Below are 19,683 nucleotides of genomic sequence, written 5' to 3'. Positions count from 1 at the left end.
TTTTCCCCCTCTCTTTGACAGTTGGGTTTTATTTTACTCTTTAACTGACATGGGCATCATTCATAAAGGAAAACATAGATTCCATGTATGAGGGGAAACATTTTTTAGAGTGATAAAAATGCCAAGTCCTACACAGACATTTAAAAGCTTGACATTCCTCATGTCTTTGTAAGTTTTACTTGTATGGATCCTGAAACAAGAATATGAATTTGCTGAATCAAACCTCAGGGTACTAGCAGCATTTAAAATCACAGAAAAATACTCAACATGTTTTGAGGTTTAGGATGAACAGTTCTAGGAAATTTAAAGTTAAATCAGTTTTTAGTTCAATAACTTGGTTTACTGTATCATGACTTTCACAGTAGCAGAAGGGAAGACAAACAGGCTTTTTGTATAAACTGGAGTTAGATACATGTCATTGTTGCAACTTCCATTGCTGCAAATAGTAGTAGTCAAATGGGGGTACTGGCTGCATCCATTATGTCTCCTTGCAATGATTGATAGGGGCTTGGTGCTAGAGAGTTCGTTGTTTGTGTCTTACTTTATTTTTTGTTTAACCCATACCATATACCTTGCAGTGTTGGTGAAAAGCAGTGTTTCCCAGTCAGTGTCTTCTAGTGGCCAGGATCCCAGGATACCAGTCAGAAACCATGTGCCCTTGTACTCAGTAACCAAGAAGCTTCCTCCAGCCAGGCGTTTGTCTACGGCCTCCTGGAGGTGCCCGCAGAACTGCCTGTTTGTGAGGCTGATGTTGAGTATTTGTTTGCAGTCCTCAGCAGGAAGGTAGGAAACCTGCAGCTCTTCGACTTGAAGTTCATCACCTTCCATTCTCCAGCCACTGACTGTGCCAGCCAGTTTTGGAATTAAAACATGTTCTGCAAAGTCTCTCTCAGGGATGCACACAGGAAGGTGGTGGCTGTCACACTCAGCATGCTCTTGAAGTTGTAGTAATGCAATGTTGTTCTCACCAGTGTCTTCGTCATACCGGATGTGTATGTGCTTCTCACTGACTTGCATTATCTTCCCGGTTCCACTTGTTCCATTAGGCCCTGTGGAGCAATGACATTTCACTGCTCTTAGGAATGTTTATCAGAGACCTGAAAGCTGCATGCAAGCTGCCTGGTCATGCTAAGAGACATGCAGCAGAGGAGCTAAAAGGACTCTTCCTCAAAACCTCTGCGGTAAAGGGAAACGAGGAATGGTACACTGGCAGCTTTTTAATGCTGGTAGGAGCACGCATAATTTCAGCAGTGAGGATAAATATAGCCAGCACTGATGTGAATTTTGGCATCAAACTAAAGCCACGACGAAATCCACCATGTTTAGCTGATCTCTGGGTGCTGAGTTCTGAACAGTGCTCAAGAGGCACTCGTCTCTGCTTGCCTTGTAAAGGGGAACATGGGGTTTGTCAATACTAAAATGTGCTGCAGCAAGAAAAAATGTGTTGGATTACCTACCAGCACCAATCCTGATTTGAAAATGGCTGTGCAGAAGGGCACACTCTGCTAGTGTCAACACAAAGTTACTTTTTAGCAGCACTCCTCCACAGAAGCCTTTCCCTTCTGAGGTTAGCAGCAGTACCTAAGAAAATGCAAAAAGACAATAGATAGCACTATCCATGTGAGGGTAAGTAATGGCTTCCATTAATTGCTAGGAATACCTGCCAAGGAAATTGCTCATCACTTTTCTTCCTGGTTTCACTTATAAGGTTATCACTGTCTTGAAGTCTGCCACATGCACATCCATCTAACAAATAAATAAAAAAAAAGTAAAAATTAAAACTACATGCTGTATTATTTCAAGATAGCTAATACCTGGAAATGCCTTACTGTTCCACCTAGACTTTGGGGTTCTGGTTTTGCACAAAGGAAAAGGAGAATGACAGTTTCTCAGCTGGTGAAAATCAGAATCACTTGTTTGGCAGTTATAATAGTTAGCAATGGGCTGAACATTCTGGGTCATTGTGTTAGGCTTCTAGTGACCAGGTTTCACTGTGCCTGTCACTAATGAAATGAGGCTTCCTCTCCAGCCATCCATTAGCACAGCTTGCTTTTTCATCTTTGTATCCTCTATTCAAATTGTGTCAAATACCTGATAACTGTGGCCCAGTCTGGCCCAGGTAAATCCTGTGTTTTCCTTGTTACAGCTGTCACTCTAGGAATGTGTGTGCCTTTCTCATCTGGTTCAAACAACACACGTGCTTTTTGTTTGGATCACCTGGTTATCTGCATTTGTCACACTTCCACTTGCTTTGGGTCACACACACTGGATTCTGTTTGGGTGAAGCTAAACCACAGGACACCTTCGAGGTGCACATATGACATTCTCTCACAGCTGACTGGTGCTTAGTCTGCAGGACTGAACTAAGCCAGTTGGATGTAAAGCCCACCAGAAGTGTGCACTGAGTGTGGACATCTGTCTTTCACCACCAAAAGCATGGCTCTGCAGCTGAACTCCAGTTTGGCTGCCCCACTTGTGCTAATACAAACACAGGTCTAAGCATATGTCTGTGTTTATAGTAGACCTACTTTGTAAGGGGATGAAATTGGATGAGATACCTAATATGAGACTGAAAAAATAAAAAGGGCTACTGTTTCAAGCTAATTAATGTGGCAGCAAATGTCTCCATTTATCAGATCACTTTTCACCTGAATCAACTGTATCTCATGCCAAGCAAAAAGGTGTTTGGCAGAATTACTCTTTACCAAACACAGGAGTGGAAAACCTGGTGCAGTGAGTGATACGTAGGGTGATGCAAGTCCTCTCTGCTGATTCATATTTAAATGTTCTGATCAAATAGCCCTTCTTTTACCATTACTTTGATATCTCGGGTGGTGGTCCCTAGATTCCTTTTTCTACCCAGTAATACTGCTTTAGGCTCGAAGCAGGCTGATCACCCCAGGCCTCAGCAGGTGCCCCCTGCACGTCCATGCTCACACCTACCTAATGCGATGCACTGTTTTTTATCCTTCCCGAGCTCATAGCCATCAGCACAGGAACAGCGGTAGGAATCACTTCCTGGGTAGCAGAAGTGGTCACATCCCACCTTTGCTTGGTGGTGACATTCATTCTTAGCTAAACAGAACAGGCAGAGGAAAAACATGGAGTATTCTTTCATCGCTTGAGTCCTCTATGTTTTGTTTTCTATTCACTTTGTGTGGAGGTGAGTAGGGACTCTGGCTTGATAGTATTTACCACTGGGATTTTTTTCCTTTGTAAAGCAGAAATTTGAGAGATGAGTCTCTGCAGTATTCAGAGTCATTGCAAACTGTGCTTCCCCCCAGCACCTCCCTGCACCAGACATTGCACCCCTGAGTTCTGGGGAGCATTAGCCATGGGTCAAACTGGGTCTTCCATGTGAACCCATGGAAGGATGCCATGGGTTTTTAAACAAAACACCAAGTATCTGCAGTGAGGGGAACTGTTGCACATGTTATAAAGACAAGTATTGCTTGAGGAAGAATGTAACTAAGGTTTCTGCTTCTGAGAAAGAACAAACCCGTAGCTCTCATTTTGCACGCTTGTTTAAATTATCAGCCACCAAAGATGAGAAAAAAAAAAAGGTACTATTAACTTAGAAACATGTTCAGCTTTCTGTAGCTGAAAAAACACTTGAACCTTTAGCACAGAGCAACAGCTATTTGACCTAGCTCACAGGCAGCAAAAAATCTTGTGTAACATGGCTGCCTAAGGCTCATACTGAGATGATCTAGTTCCCAGCACTGGTCCAAGCTGTGTCACCTTCTGTGCTCCCCCAGGAGCTGGTCACAGTCACACCCCTTATACAGAAAATGACCCTGCCTTGCTCCAACCAGGGCGTCTCCCACCCCAGGGGACCTCTGAACCAGCAGAAATACTGATGTAAGGGCTGGAAAGTAGAACCTGGCAGATATAAAAATGTAATATCTGGCCCAGGATTTTCCTGTTCCAGAAAGCATCTGCTTTGCTTTATGCTTTTACTTCCACTGGAAACGGTTTGTTTTTTGGAGTCCTGTCCCGAGGGACTGTGTTGTGGGTGTGAGTGGCCTCGGAGGCAGCAGGGTGCCTGGGAAGCCACGCTGGTACTGCAGCCTTGGTCCTTCAGGCCACACACCTGGGACCACAGCAGGAGCAGCAGCCAGGCAGTGCAGGTGGCAGTGGCAGGGCTGGCTTTGGGGGGGTACCCATGAGGTGGTTGGGTTTCAGCCCTTTTGCTGCATCCCCGGAGAAGGGAGGCTCAGGGCCCAGGGCCAGCCTGCAGAACCTCAGGATGCCATAGTGTTTTGTAGGCTGGCAGCACCACACATCACCCCTGCTCTGCCCAGAGCAGTGTGCTTTAGCCGAAACCATGGTAAGTGTCATCATGGGAGAGCTGCCTATGGCTTCACGAGGACACCCTGTGACAGCCGGAGATGGGGCTCCTCGGGAGGGGGGCAGTGCCTTACCGAAAGCACAGTTCTCTCCCTCGTAGCCCTCAGCACAGGTGCAGGTGTAGCCGCGGATGCTGTCCTCACACACACCATCGTGCTGGCACGGGCTTGAGGAGCACCTCCTGCCACCTGGAGAAATGGAGAGGGAGTCACCACCACCACCACTGATCCCAAATTCCACAGCCCCCATTGCGGCACATGAACTGTTCAGAGAAGTGCTGTGAGAGCAGTTTCAGAGGAAATGGGCTAAGTGTCACTGAACTGCTCCTCAGGGGTAAGTTTAGCTCAAATCCGCTTCCAGAAGCACTCTTGCAGCCCCTGTAAGAGTGGCTGGGAACTGCCCAGAGGCAGAGGCTCCTTCTGAAGGATGGATGCTCTGATTTAGGGAAAAGGATGGAGTTACAGTTCCTGCTCTTTTGCAAATGTAATATAAGACTGGTGTTTTAGGTCTCCTATGTTAGATTGATATGCACTGTATAGAAAAACTGGCATCAAAATTATAGAGCAAGTGTACAGCAAGCAACATCAAAATAGGAAGAAATATAACTTTTATATATCTGCACAATTATCATGCAGCAGCTCAGACACAAGCAAGCTTACTCTGCCTGATGAACTGAACATCGAAACAAGAGGGTGTCCTCAGCATGAGTGAAGCACCATGCAGAGCTGCCACTTTCCCTTCAAGCTGCCCACAGGAATGACTCCTAAGCAGTTTGAAAACATGCTCCAAGTAATAACTACTTATTATGGACATAGGCTATCAGTAAGCAAGCCAGAAGAGACCAACCTGGGACGTGTTGTCCAACCTTTCTAAAAATTAGCCTCATCAGAGAGTTTAACTCAGCCAGCAAGCTGCCCTAGCTGATTTCAGGGATGGAAAAGTGAAAATTCTGACAGCTACAGGGAAAAAACCCACCCATCACCATCTGCTTAGGCTATGGGCACCATACCTTTGAGTGTTAGATGTACTAAAATACTGTCTGAAAGAGTTAGCACCTTCAACCCATCTGCAGTGAGATGACAGCAGCATAACCAAGCACAACGGAGGCCTCCAGAGAGGGGGTTTGGGTGAATTAGGGGAATCTCACCTACACAGCTCAGCAGGCAGAATTGAGGAGCTGGAGCTAGGGAGGGATTACCCCTGCAGCCTGAAGCAGTAACATGGATTCAAACCTCTGAAATGCATGCTGGGAAGAAAATAAATCTAGCACCTAGCTTTATTAAAGGAGGAAAGAGAAGATTCAAGGAAATACTGAGAAATTGGCCTGATTTCTGTTACTGGCAAGCTACAGTTAAACTGTAAGCACCCAGCAATACCAAAAGGTGGTGAGTAAAAACCATCATACATTTTTCAAGATCAGATAATTCAAACTATTTAAATGTAATCATATGCTAGGATAAGGGACCTAGGGGGAATCAGTAAACAGGATAGAATAGAAATGTCTCCAATGATATTGTCATTAAGTGAGCAGACTTCTATAAGGCATGCACAAAACTTTTGGAAAGTGATGTTTAAAGAGAGATTGTCAAGTGCTAAGTTTAGATTGTTGATAAAAGAGAGCTGGGGACAAGTGTGACCTCAGGCAAAGTACCCTGACAGCAGACATCCAGCAAGATGCCACTACGTCAGTTTTGACTTGAAGGGACAAAGGTGGAGCAGTACAAAACAGAGCTGGTGGGTGACCCAGCAGTTGGGTGGGTGCTTAGCCTTTCTGCCCAGCCCTCTTTTATTCACAATGCAGATTTATCCACTGCACTCTGGACTTTCAGAGGAAAGCAACATGGATACCAGAGGTCTAGAAATTGAGATTATTGGAAGACAGGATGAAAAAATGTGTGTGTTTAGCGAGGAGGAAAGAAGCCACCTTTCAAAGGCAATACTTCAAAATGTTAGAGAAAATATCACAGAGAAGGAAACACACACTGCTGTTTGTAGTTTGTAGGAAGAAGACAGAGCGCATGGCTTTTAATTACAGCAAGAAAGCCACTCCTGAGACTGAAGATGGTAATGTGTCCTGATTGTGGCTAAGCTTGTTTGCAGGGACCACTCTGAACTGGTTGCCCTTCTCTCCCCTCAGACTAGAGAGCAAGACTGCATGACATGCTTAGTACAAATATCCAATGACTCAAATTAGAAATTAATCCCACCCTCACAGAAGTAATAAAATGCCAGATATTTAGCATCATTCTTCATAACATTTATAGCACTGATGGGATCCTTCTATGCAATGGTTCCCAGGACTCAGTGGTTTAGTGGCTTGTGCGGAAAATTATTACTGACTGCTGGTTTTGCCACTTCCTAATCCACTCTTTAAACCTAGGATTAGAAATTAATAATAGCTAAATTAAAAACAAGAGAAAAACTAGGGATGAAGCATACGAAAAAAAAGGGAGGGAATAGGGCATAGTCACCATAAGCTGGTGCCAAGGTCTCTTTGTTCAGGTGGCATTCAGTTACATCAGGCCCTCAGCTTCTAGATTTGTTTCTCGCCTTGGCAGCTGACAGGGAATGATGCAATCCCAGTGTGCAGAGTTTGTAGACAGCTCAGTAGCTTTTAATGTCTATTTATCTTGCTCAGGTTTAAATGCTAATTCTGTATTTGGGAGATTTTGCTGGTTCAACTGTGCTCCTGTGTTGTATCAGCAAAACATACTTTCTCTCATCCCAGGCTATTTCAGAACAGATTTAGATTCAGGAAAAGAAGTAGTCTATTTGCTGTGACAACCTTTAATTACCTTCTACTTTTATTATTTTTGCAGCTTTAAATGTTTTTTCCTGTATATTACTTTTTAAAAATCATTTCACATCAAGAATTTTCTTTCTGCTTTACTACAGACATGACAAATAGAGACTGACTGTTTCTCATAGAATAAACTCTTAGAAAACCAGTATTAGACTGAATCATAATGTTCATAATGTGGCAGTACTATGAAGGAGAGAAATCAAGAGGCCATCTTACCATAGTAGATATCCCAAAACATTTTCTGGGTGGAAAAAAAAAAAAGGAAATTATATTTTAATTCTCAAGTAATGTAATATGTCATAAATATTTAGCTAAACTAAAAAACATGTTATGAGAGCATATATGCAATGGTTTTATGTTTACAAAGTTGCACAACTATAATTTCTGCCCTGCTAGCAAAATACACATGAGAAGGGAGGGCCTTTGCCTCCTGCTTATTTTATTGTTTCTTAAGAAGCTATAAAGGAAAAGAAACACCTCACAGGCCAGAGAGGAACAGCTGGACCCTTTAGCAATGCAGCTTCCTGACAAAACTCTCTGGCTATTGTTTCTCTGTGCAGCAGCCTGGGAAGCGACCCCATCCTGTCCATCCCACTTGGCCCCTGGCAGGTGCTGCTGGAGGCAGAGTGGTCAGCACAGAGCAGAGCTGCAGGGCACCACCACTGCTCACCACCACCAAGTGCCCTGCTTTCCCCTGGCTACTGAAGCTGAAGCTGCTTTCCCTGAAGCGACACCTCTGCCCACCCCTCCCTTCCCGAAAGCACCGTGGGCAGCCCTACGGCTGTTTCCTTTGCCTTCCCTGCACACAAAATTCCATCCAGATTCCCATTAAAGAGCCCAGCATCCATCTGTATGTGTCTGGAGAGCCCTTGGTGCAAAGGAATCTGCAGCTACTCATCAATTGAGCCTTCTTCTATAAGTCCCACTACTTGCTGGTGCATTGATTTCCTCTGTCCCAATCATAAAATCACAGAATGGTTCGGGTTGGAAGGGACCTTAAAAATCACCTAGTGCCAGTCTCCTGCTGTGGGCAGGGACATATTTCACTAGACCAGTTGCTCAAAGGCCCATCCACCCTGGCCTTGAACACTCCCAGCAATGGGGCATCCACAGCTTATCTGGGCAACCTGTTCCAGTGCCCCACACAACTCTAACTCCTCTCATTTATTCCCCATGCTGCATGCATTTGCATAGAGGAGTTTGAGCTGGGCCGTGATGAAGCCAATTTGCTGGCTGGAGTGTCTGGAATTCCTTTGTGCTGCTCTCCAGGTGCTCTGCTGCTCACCAACACCCCTTTGCCCCTCCTGGTCCCTAAGGGATGCTGAAGCTGTATTTCTGTGGTCAGGATGGGACAACAGCCATGTGATTTACTAATATAAGGAGCACAACACATCATTTTTAGGAGAGAAGTTGAAAAAATTCCAGAGCTGACCTCCTCATTTCCATTTTGACCATGGAAGACACCTGCTTGCTACCTGCTGAGATGGCAAATGCAAAGACTTCACATGGAGAGAAACCCAAACGAATGAAGCAGTCTTGTGTTTCATAAGTAAAGGATCGTGGCAGCAGCTTTTATTGTGCATGCAGGGAAACAAAATACTTACAAGCATTTCATCATTTTCAAATACTTCTCTTGCTTCTTCATGTGTACATCTCTCTTCAAGGCATTCTCTTTCCAAGCTACCTTGAAGGACCTCCTCCAGAAGTAGGGAACTGGCACGTCTCTGTCTCTTGATAACACTGTTTGCATCATCAGCTGATATGAATACTAGAGAATTGTATGACAAAACACTAACGTAAGTACCTAGATTAATTTCCTTTCACCTTCTTTTTTAAGATAAATTATTTTGGTTGATTTGGGGTTTCAGCCACATAAAACTTACATACTTAAGGAGCTCTAGTCTTAGCCCAAATTCAGGTGAGGAGCTGCGACCTTTTACTTCTGGGGAATGCCTGACTTGCTCCCAAGCAGGGGGAATCTGAAGCCCTTCCTGGCACATTATTTTACTGCACAAAACATACAGAGCAGGGTGTGGTGGCATTGCTAGGAAAAGGGGGAAAACATTATTATAAAAGGCAGAGGCTATTTTGTGAGACTGCATATGGGTTTCAGAGGCATTGGTAGAAGTGGATATTAGCTGTATTATGTAAGTTATGATGGTGGATCCAAACTGATGCTTTTCACTCTTCATTCATGGCAATTTTTTATTTTTTTTTTCTGAGAAGCAAAGCCATGGCATGGCTGAGTTCTCAATCAGTTCTCTTTTAAGGAGAATAAATAAAAACTACCCCTCAGCAATGCTCATAGTTAAGAGGGCTATATCCCATACCACTGCTTATGTGGAAGACACTGTAATCTTTCAGATTTGAGTAAAGAGGAGGAGTGACCAGAGACACAAAAATTAACAGATCTTAAAACTCTTCTTTGCAAATGATACCTCCATCAAAAACTGCCTGCCAGCTGGGTAGCTGGTGCCACCCTGGAGCCCCCACTTCCACATGAAGCAATGTGTGACTGTGTGTGTCACCACATGTTTGTCAGCTCTTCTGTGCTTGGCAAGTGAATGTGTTGGGGCAGGGAATATTCAGGGTTTTTTCACTTTTTTACAGTGTTTGACTGCGGGTTGAAGTAATCAATAATCATAGAACTGGAAAAAGTAAGAGCAGTAGGAAAATTATTCTGAAATGATGTACAGATATTTAGTTATCTTTTTGAAGAATATCCCATAAGCAGCTGACTTGCACATGGTATTAAAGAAACAAAAGCTTTATGACTCTGTTCTGCATTTTAAATATTATCTGACCCCCAGCTCATGTTTCTGCTGGTGGTTCTGCCACATCCAGCCCAGCTGACAGTGAACTTCTGCTGCGGGGTGTTTTGACTTTCATAAGAGATCACCATCTTTTTCTTCCTTGCCTGGTTCCTCCTTATTTTTGAAAAACCATGGAAGATTATACAGAAACATAAATTTCTTCGCACTATAACAAGCATGGTCTCTTTCATAGGACTCTCTTATTTTTATTTCAGCAGCAACTAGAAATATATAACAAAATTATTTTTAATACCTGGGACACTCCAAAAATTGTAAGGAAAGACAAAATATTACCCTGGCATAAATGATGGTACTTCAAAACTACATTGCCCATAGCCCATAGCCCAGAGCAGTTTTCACTTGTCTCCATGCAATAAACAGCAGAAATTTAAAGAAAATAAGGAATGGAGTGTTTTCATTGATTTCACTCTGTGCTACAAGGTAAACATTTTCCAAGGTACAAATTTGCTAGTGCTTTTAGAAAAGCAGCAGCACAAATCAGAATTAAAGGTGCAACAAAACAAAAGCCATACCTGCCTGCTCTGTCTGAAGGAAAAGGGCAAAGAGAAGGAAGAATATTATCCAAGAGCAACTTGCCATTGTTACCCTCTGAGCCTAATGGTGCCTGCCCGCATTCCTGCAGCTCTTGTGGGAAATGGTTACAGGAGAGGTGTTGAAGTTTAAAGTCCAGCTGCTCATGAGAAAACAAAACTTGTATGGGCAAATCCTGGCTGCAATGTCAACACAAGGGGGAAAAAAACCCAAAAAACAAATCCAAACCAAACAAAAAAAATCAACGCCCAGCTCAGCAGTGCAACAGTGCCCCTTCTCTCTGTGCCCTGACTGTGGGGCCCTTTGCCTGTGCCACTGAGAGCTGCTCTGAGATCTGGGTGTTCCTCCCATGCCCCAGTGTTCACTTACTGTAGCATGGGTGGAGATGAGCAGCACGAACATTTCTTTGTACCAGATCAAAGCACAGGCTGGACAATGACCTCAGGAACCAATTACATGATGTGGCCCTTTTGTACATTGTCCCCACAAAACCTTTATCAAGGCTTGGCTGTAATGGGCAAATCCCACCTGCTTTTGGAGCAACCAAGCCCACAAACATGATTTTCCTCCTAGGGATGCATCTGAATGGATATGGCGTTTTTCTTCTTCACTCTTAGTTTGTAATGCTCAGCCATGAAGAAGAACATGGAAAATTTTTCCTGACGTCAGGATTCCAGTCACACAGAGACAGACAGACAGAGTCCATGGAAGGAGCTGTAGGTATGGAGAGGGCAGAAACACTCCATGGGCTGCTGAGCTATGCAGGGTTGTGCATAGCTGAACCCTGCTGAACCACAGGGTTGTGAACAGGGTGACCCTGCTTGCCAGCCCTGGGCAAGAAGAAGGATGAACCCATCTCCATGCAATGTCAGTGTTTTTGCAGGGCTCCCAGAACAGGTTGGCTCCTGGGAAGAGCAGGAAACCATTTCTACAGAGCAGCAACCAGTGACATGAAGAGTGTTTTTTTATTTAATCTGAGTCATGAAGCGAGGCCATTCTGTGTTTTGGTATCATAAATCCCCAGCTATTATTTGATTATGCAGTTCTTTTAACAAAGTATGATTGACCTGAACATCCATGGGTAAATACACAAAACTTCAATTCCCATCAAATAATCAACTTGCACTTTGAAACTCCATTGTGGGAGGGTTTTCCTGCAGTTTCTGCAGGGCTGTGGTTCCAGAAGTTCACTTGGAGTTAAAACCCTTCTAATACCAAGCTTAATTTTATTCACAGCCAGTTCATGTCCTTACACATTTGTTTTGCCCTCCTTGATATTTCTGCAGAACTAATTAACTCAGCCTCCTATCCTGTGGTTAACTGTGTGTCCAGCTTTCCTTAGTAAATGAGCTCTCCATGCTCTCCTCAGTCCCCTGAGGCCACCAAGCCCCATTGTACCTCATCCAGCCAGAGCTTTCTTGGCTAGGAAAGGGAAAGCTGTTGCCAGTGGTCACATTTGGTGGGTGTTGGGGACTCAGACAGCACCTTCTGTGCCCAGGAGTCACTGTGGAGGCTCACCTCACCCCCCTTGCCTTGCATGGCAGTGGCTGTGTTGCTTCTCCACACTCCTCTGGCTGTCCATCCCCACGGGAGCACCTGCCTGTGAGGCTGCTGCTGTAGTCCCACCTACACCTTCACCTGCTTGTGATAATGGGTATCATCCCATGCATTCACAGCACAGCCAGCCTGGCTCCCTTCGGAGTGAAAAACATGTCACCACTGGATGTCAGCACAGGACTTTGCAGAACCCAGCACAAAAATGGATCTGCAGATTTGTATTTTTTTTTTTAAAGAAAATGTTTACATTTCAAAAACCTAAACCTGTGTCAACTGAGGAACTCTTGCAGTGATAAGTTTGCCATTCAAATTGGTTTAATATTAATAACACAGAGCTTCAGAAGCTGTATTCTCACAAGATCTTAGTTTACATGGTCATTTTTTCTCTTACTGTGGCATCATTTTTATAAAATAAATCCCTTGACTGAGCAGCTGTGTCCTTGGGAATGGGACACAGTGTACTCAGTACGTATGGCACTGACTTTGCTCTTTTTGTATTGACATCAATACAACAGGTTTACATTTTAACTTTCCTATTACTATGGAAAACTTCATAAACAGAGGGGTTTAAAAGGGCAGTCCTTTCCTCGCGTGTTTCTTTATAAAGAGTTACTGGGATTTCTTTTTCCCTTCCTTTAATTACCACAGCAATCGTATGGTGACATGTTTCATTATGGAGTCCTGCTCCCTATTTCCTGCAGCCCTGTTTAGGGATTGCCTTCCTCTTGAAAGGTTACTCATTCCAGGATGAAGCCTGCAGGCAGAGTCAGATGGGAAATTAGCAGCTCCTCAGGATGGAGTAGCTGAGGGAGTTAGTCCCGCTTTAGCAACTGGTTCACAGGGAAGGAAGTTGTTCCTTGCACAGTGCAGCAGCCCATGGGAAGTGGATTTGCAGACCTGCTGCCCAGGCAGTGATGGAGCAGTGATGGGGACATGTCAGTGCCACCCATCTCATGCTACGGGTTGGCCATCAACCCTGCTGCAGCATGATGTGCCAAGGGCAGCTGTCCTGAGTAACCCCACACATGCTTTTTTGGAAATGCATACCTCAGCTGGTGAGCTGCTTAGTGCAGTTAAAATGGGTACTGATTTCAGCTAAACACCTGGATTGAGATCAGTCCAGTGTGTCCACCACCTGCAGAAAAAAAAAAAGTTTTTCTTGCCAAATCCAAATTGCATCAGCATTTCTAAATGCAGGAGGAACTTGCAGCTGTTTCAAAAGAACATCAGCACTAAATGTTTTGGTTACAGATTGCAGGAAACCTTGGAGGAGAGAACAGGGAAGGAATGTAGCCCCAGGGAGCTATGATTTTCTCCTTTGGGTGCTGCACTCACAACAAGCCTACCCTCAAGGATGTGCAAGTGTCCTGATGGCCTGGCATTGAACACAAAAGCCACCTTGGAACTCCTCTGACATTTGCTCCATCCCCAGAAGTATTCAAGGCCAGGCTGGATAGGGCTTTCAGCAACCTGGTCTAGCAGAAGGTATCCCTACCCATGGCAGACAGTGTTGTATGAGGTGATCTTTGAAGGTCCCCTCTAACCAAAGCCCTTCTATGATTGTGTAATCTCTGTAGATGCAAGCTCTGACATTTCCTGTGCATATATTGCTAAAAATAGCAATTGTTGTTAATATTTCACTTATTAAAATAAATAATTTAAATTATTTCTTTACTTCCACCTTCATGTTTCTTTACCTTTTCCCTCAGTTTATATATTAAAATTCTTTTCCCTACCAAAATTCCAACCAAAGAAACTGGCTTTGGAAGAACCACAAGATGTTAGAGCACATGCACAGACAGCATCATTGCACTTCAGCTCCTAATAACAGTTTCAGTGATGGATAAGGGGGTTGGAAAGATGCTTAATTTTGCTCTAGGATGAGGAATATCCCCTCATCCTACGTGAAAAATGAAGCAAAATCACTTTGGAATCTGTGCCATTTGGATGATGATTTTTTTTTGTTTTCCCTCCAATTTTGTCTGGTAACATCTCCCTATTGCCCTAACCTGGAGTTCAGCATAAAAATTATTAAGGATGTCTCTCAGAGAAACCTAAACAGCAGATTTTTTAGCAAAACTCCTGGAACACTAATGCAGTCTGAAGTGGACAATGAAGAGATAAGAAAATATTTGGACTTTACCAAAACTCAGACTTTTTAATGCAGTTTCCTGTTTCTCTGTCTTTCTCCCTGACTCTCATCACTGAGGACATGGGGCAGCAGCCCTGCAGCCACATCCAGACACTGTAATTTAAATTGTTCCTTTGACCAACCAGTTAGTCCTTCTGCAACAGACTCAGCAGGAGGGAAGCCCTAACATGACCTCAGTGGCACCAGTGCAAAGACTGCACCCTACATCTTCCACCCACAGCCCAGACAGACATATGGAACTGTGTGGTGGAACTGCCTTTTGCCATCAACCTGACTTCCAAGCCAGGGGAGACATGGATTCTGTGGACTTGTGCAACTGTCACGCTGCTGGACTGCTTTTGGAGATTGGCTTCTGTGTTTACCACAGGAAAATGCTCTATCCATATTGAAATGGTATGGCAAAAAAAGCTTATTCAAGTTTCAAAGTGCATCTTCAGGATGACTGGGGCAAAAAAATGCTTATTCAAGTTTCAAAGTGCATCTTCAGGATGACTGGAGTTAAAACTCTATCCTGTCTGTGAGGACCCAAATAGCATTGGGGCAGAGCACTGATGATGTGTGCCTCGCTATGTGTTGAGTGAGGATTGCAGCTCTGTGCAATTAAGCAGCTGTGGTGAGTGTCCCTGCAGACAGAATTTGTTCTTATCTGGTGCTGAATGTCTGAGGAGGTTGATGATGGTGTTTCATGCCTGGCAATGCAAACTGGGAGGTGAGGAAGGAGAAGCTCAGATGACTGATTCCTCTGAATGCATGTTGAGCTAAAGACAGCAATCAAAGTCCATCAGAGGTGTCTGTGCCCTCTGTAATTGATTATGGATAAACCAGGAGTGCTGCAGAACTGGGACAAGCGGTCATGGAGAGCTGGGTGGGAGGAGAGATGGATGGCAATGAGGGAATGGGTCAGCAAGTGCCAGCCCTGTGTTTATGGCCTCCCTGTAGTCCCTGGGGCACATCTGAGCATGGCCCACTGTTCCATGTATCAGGCTGGCTCTCTCTATAGTTAAGGGCTGAAATATAATCAGAGCTTTCAGAGAAGGTCCTATGGGAATTCAAACAGGGGTATATCCTTTGGAGCAGAGATGTCAGGGATGACATATGCAGCCATCAGGGGCTGAGCTTCTATCCGTGGCTTGAACACCACGACCGACAATGCACTGTCACCCCTGAATCGAGTTCATTTAGCAGCCTGAAATTCAGGACATGTCAGAGAAAAATGGCAGGGAAATGATACAAATGGGACAGACTCCAGAGTGAGTTTTTTGAGGTTTTATAGGGAAACCAGACAGTGATCACTGCAGAACAAAGTTGACTGTTCTATTCCTTTCAAACTGATCAACAAGTTTCATTATAAAAATCATCCCCAAATGGTGACTTTCAGACTTGAAAACTGGATATGGTGAAGGTAGGGAATGAGAAAAATATTGCACATTTTATGCCAAAATCCAACTTGTAACACCTTTCTTTTCTCCCAAAATATATAGTGATGCACTTTTTGAAGTACCACACGGAGTACTTTTTTCTGTAGAGGCTCAGATATCTCAGTACTGCTTCACAGTTTTTACATACCACTGAACTGTCTGCAAAACAAATATTTTTTTCTCTGGATTGAAATAAGGCAGACAGAGGATGTCAGGTTCAGATGATAAGAGAGTTAGGCTTTTATTAGTCTTGAAATATTAGCTACCCTTGCAGATTTAAAATTTTTTCAGTTGTGAATGATTTAAATAATACTTTATATAAATAACGTATAGAAATATTGTAATTTGTAGGGTATGCAATGCATTTACATTATGATAGCCAAAATCATTACATCAATAATGCTGGTGAAGAAAGTATCTCAGAAAGAAAGCAAGAAGCTATCAGAACAGCAGTGATTTTGGTGACAGCAAGAAAGCCTTTCCAATTCAAGGAACTTAATCTAACAACTCATTTCACTCAGTGACGTGCACAGTTGATTAGACTTTCCTGGAGTGATTTTTGCATTTTCTAGGGTTTTTTTCTGTATACATGTTTATATATCTAGGAAATCAGGTAGATTTTTCAGAGGCTTTTAAAATGCTGTCCAACTTGGATACTGTCTTGCTTTGATGTTATCCTGGTGCAGCTTGTTTCTATAAAGCATGTACTGACACAGAAACATTGAGGCAGTTCCAACTTTCATTGCAAGGGGTGGGGGCTTATCCACAAAAGCAAAGCCTCCAATAAACAAATCCAGGTTATAACAGCAAGAGCAGAAGACCTTCCTAAACCATTTGAAGAAATTTCATTATTGTCTGGAACCAGCAAGCTCTTCAGAAAGTCCAAACCCACCTTCTGAAAAACAGGTATTAGCCCATGAATAAATAGATAGCATCTCTTAAAGGTAGAACAAACTGTCAGAATTTTAGCAACCATGTTAAAAAAGAAGAAAATATTACTTAGGAATTAGGTCTGATCACTAAGGCAACTTGGTTTATCAAATGTCAAAGCCATTACATTTTTTGTCAAAACACTTCTCACCCAGGGTAGGAAATTTAACAAGTTGGTGTACATCCCATATTTTTCACCTCCCACAGCCTTCTCCCCAGCTGATGATACCAGTAACAAAGCAAACACCATTTCTATTGGGTTCTATGGGAGTCTCCTCCATCTTCTTGGAAGACATGATTTCCATCTGTCCTAACCAGTAAAAAACATGTTTTCTGTGACCAGGCTATGAAGGGTGAGTTTACAAATGTCCCTGTCCACATAAAGGATTTGAAGTGCTTTCACTCTTTTGACTGGCCATGCACATTCAAACATGGTCTCAAAGCCACTGACAATTCCAATTAATTCATCAGAATGTATCTAGCAAAATCTTCTGGAAGGCATGCTGGGACAATATCCTCAGAAAACGTGATAGGTTTCTCCAGTTTGAGAAAGACTGTGCTGCTTCTGCTGCTGCAAGTTTCTGTATCAAATTCAGCATGGCTAATTATTTTTTCCACTCTGTGCATTGGCTCTTACCTTTCCTTGTCTACCATCCATCCCTGTGTCAGATAATGAAAGCAGCTGTTAATAAGACAACACCAACCAGTCCAAGGCATCTCAATAATAAAAGGGATGAAAGTTCCTTGCACTCTATATAGGCAATATGCTATACAAATAAAATCAACCAATCCTGTATCCTAAGGCTATAACAATTAATATCCATTTTGGAGAGATTTTAGAGGGCTGACAAAATACCAAGAAGGTAGGAAATCAGAACTTTTGAATCAGAATAATTCTTTCAATGAAAACTTTGATAAAACATTTTGGACTTTATTACAGTATTCCTATGGTACTGTCTATCTCACGATAGACAAGCCTCAACACAGAAGAATTTTGTCTCATTTGTAGAGCAATATAGTCAGACTTAAACAGAAAATAGATATTTATGGTCTTTTAAAGTTTCAACATTCTGCATACAGAAAATAACAAATTCACATATATATTTGATCTTCCTCAATTTGTATGATGTCTCTTTGGGAATTAAATAGTAGTAGTTAAGGCAACTACAATTTTTGCTTTACTCTGGTATGTTGCATACAAATTTTATGACTCAGAACACCATTTTTCAGCGCCTAGAATTTGTGATAAACTACTTTTTAATAAACAACAATAGTAAATAATACATTTGAGGTTTCAAGTATGGAACAGTCCCAGAATAATGTCTACATGCTGTTGAAACAGTTATTGCTAATACCTGAATGAGGCATCTGGAATTCCTCAGTGTTTGGCCAAAACAGGAAATTGCATAAAGATGTAATATTACAGCAATTTAATTGCATCATTTCAGCCCTACCTGCCCACATGACTCCCTAGTTTATATTTGGCTTCTAAAATACATAAAATACACTAGGTCAAGCCAAGCCTAAAGAAACAGTCTATTCTATAAATTTGTCTATGTATTTCATTGTTAGTCAAGAGATAAAATAAGTCAGTGAGAAACAAGAGAGTAAGAAAAACTCTGCTAGAATTTGGTTTCTCGCATATGGAGAATAAAACGTGGGGCAGTTTCTTATTTTCATGGTAAAGGGCCAAAGGAGGAGCACTTACCAACAATCCCACACCTGCAACCCACTTCTTCCCTAGGCTGCCCCTCTCAGCACTTGCTTGATGCTGAAATGGAGACGCAAGATCATTCAGGGCTGGAGACTTGTGCAGAAGCACAGTAGTCACAGTAGAGTGGAATAACCCACCCCAAATGCTGACACCAGGGAAGCCCGGCCCTCTTGGGACCAGGGCTGGATGAGCACCATGAGGAGAAAACAGCTGCCAGCCCAGGCTCCTTGGCTGCCACGGGGACATGCTGGGTGAATGCCAGCCTCCGTGGTGACCTCCAACTGCCTGCTCAAGGTCTCAGGGCATCCCTCGTTTTCAGGATGGGCAGCTGATTTGCTGTGACTCCTGTGACTTCCTGACATCTAGTTCATGATTTCTGAGCTTTATGCTCAGAATAACTGGACTGCAAAGGCAAAACCAAAATGCTTGATGTATGGTACTGGGACTTTGAATCATGTGTTGCATGCTGACAGCAAAGAGACCCTGTCCATAACACTGAACACATTCTGTGAATACTCTGCTGATGTTACCAGCCTCCACCTGAGCTCAGAAATACCTGATTTAAGCCAATATATAGAAAATGGAGGACTATGGTTTTCTATCTCTGCAGGAGATGGTGCCTGTGCTGTCCCTGAGGTACCAAGCTGAGCAACATGCAAGGAAACTTTCAGAGCAGAAGGACAGACAGTTGCTCTTGAAAGCAATTTCTGTCACTGAAGTGCCATTCAGCAGAGCTTATTTGACAGAGCCCTTGATATAAAAGAATAGTTTTATGGTCAGGAAAGTACATGCAGTTTCCATTGCATTGAAAACAAGAGAAAACTTGCTTAACATTCATTTCAAGGAAAACTCCTTGACAGCAGTCTTTTACAATCTAATTAAATATGCAGATGTCCTTGTCAGGTTTGGCTCTACTAGATTTTTCAAGATATTAACACAAACTTTGCACATGCAAAAAGATTGGAATGTCTGAAAAATGAAAATATTTTTAATTTCTTTTAACACTTACCCATTTTGAGCAAGTAGGCAAATTGGTTCAGCATTTTCAAAGTATTTAAAAGTTAGACATCTTCCATCATTGGTTTAATTATTGTTATGTACCTGCTGTTAATAAATATTTTTAATTAGAAAAGAGAATAAAGTATTCAATGCTTGGAATCATAAGGTTGTGATAGTAATTTGGCATTAAATTACAAAGGGTATTATAACATATATCAGACACAGAAGAATAGACTAAGACTAGTAATTGTTAATGTTCAATTTGAATGGAGGCAAAACTGATGGAACTAAATTCAGTGGCAGTAATTAATGTATTTAGGTTGTCACATATTAACTGTGGAAAACCTGTTGTTAGAAGAAAAGAGAAAGGCAGATTGTATTTCTTTCAGATGGAC

The 19,683-nt window shown here is 42.8% G+C and overlaps 1 protein-coding gene and 1 pseudogene across 1 annotated transcript; both read right to left on the bottom strand.

The window, feature by feature from the left end:
• Nucleotides 1-33: 33 nt before the first annotated feature.
• Nucleotides 34-10,623, bottom strand: PROZ (protein Z, vitamin K dependent plasma glycoprotein). The gene is made up of 8 exons (XM_005516590.3): nucleotides 10,500-10,623; nucleotides 8,758-8,921; nucleotides 7,370-7,394; nucleotides 4,425-4,538; nucleotides 2,944-3,075; nucleotides 1,661-1,746; nucleotides 1,458-1,581; nucleotides 34-1,049 (listed from the first exon to the last, which is right to left on the bottom strand). The coding sequence occupies exons 1-8, from the start codon at nucleotides 10,564-10,566 to the stop codon at nucleotides 538-540; spliced, it is 1,224 nt and encodes a 407-aa protein (XP_005516647.2). The 5' UTR covers nucleotides 10,567-10,623; the 3' UTR covers nucleotides 34-537.
• Nucleotides 10,624-16,651: 6,028 nt separating this feature from the next.
• Nucleotides 16,652-17,229, bottom strand: LOC148184811 (coagulation factor X pseudogene; annotated as a pseudogene).
• Between the last annotated feature and the right edge of the window lie 2,454 nt (nucleotides 17,230-19,683).

Source organism: Pseudopodoces humilis, chromosome 2 (assembly GCF_049639895.1).
Source record: "Pseudopodoces humilis isolate 2021_Gansu_Grassland_sample_001 chromosome 2, ASM4963989v1, whole genome shotgun sequence".
Classification (NCBI taxonomy): domain Eukaryota; kingdom Metazoa; phylum Chordata; class Aves; order Passeriformes; family Paridae; genus Pseudopodoces; species Pseudopodoces humilis.
Note: the sequence above shows the minus strand (reverse complement) of the source record. Positions and strands in the feature narration are given on the sequence as shown.

What these genes read in the sequence shown, in the direction of transcription:
- PROZ (XM_005516590.3), bottom strand. Translation starts at nt 10,566, where the DNA reads ATGGCAAGTTGCTCTTGGATAATATTCTTCCTTCTCTTTGCCCTTTTC. An exon ending in AAAACAGTGCATCGCATTAG is followed by an intron (nt 1,747 to 2,943) that starts GTAGGTGTGAGC and finishes TTTATTTGTTAG; the next exon opens with ATGGATGTGCATGTGGCAGA. An exon ending in ATGAGCAATTTCCTTGGCAG is followed by an intron (nt 1,582 to 1,660) that starts GTATTCCTAGCA and finishes GCATTTTCTTAG; the next exon opens with GTACTGCTGCTAACCTCAGA.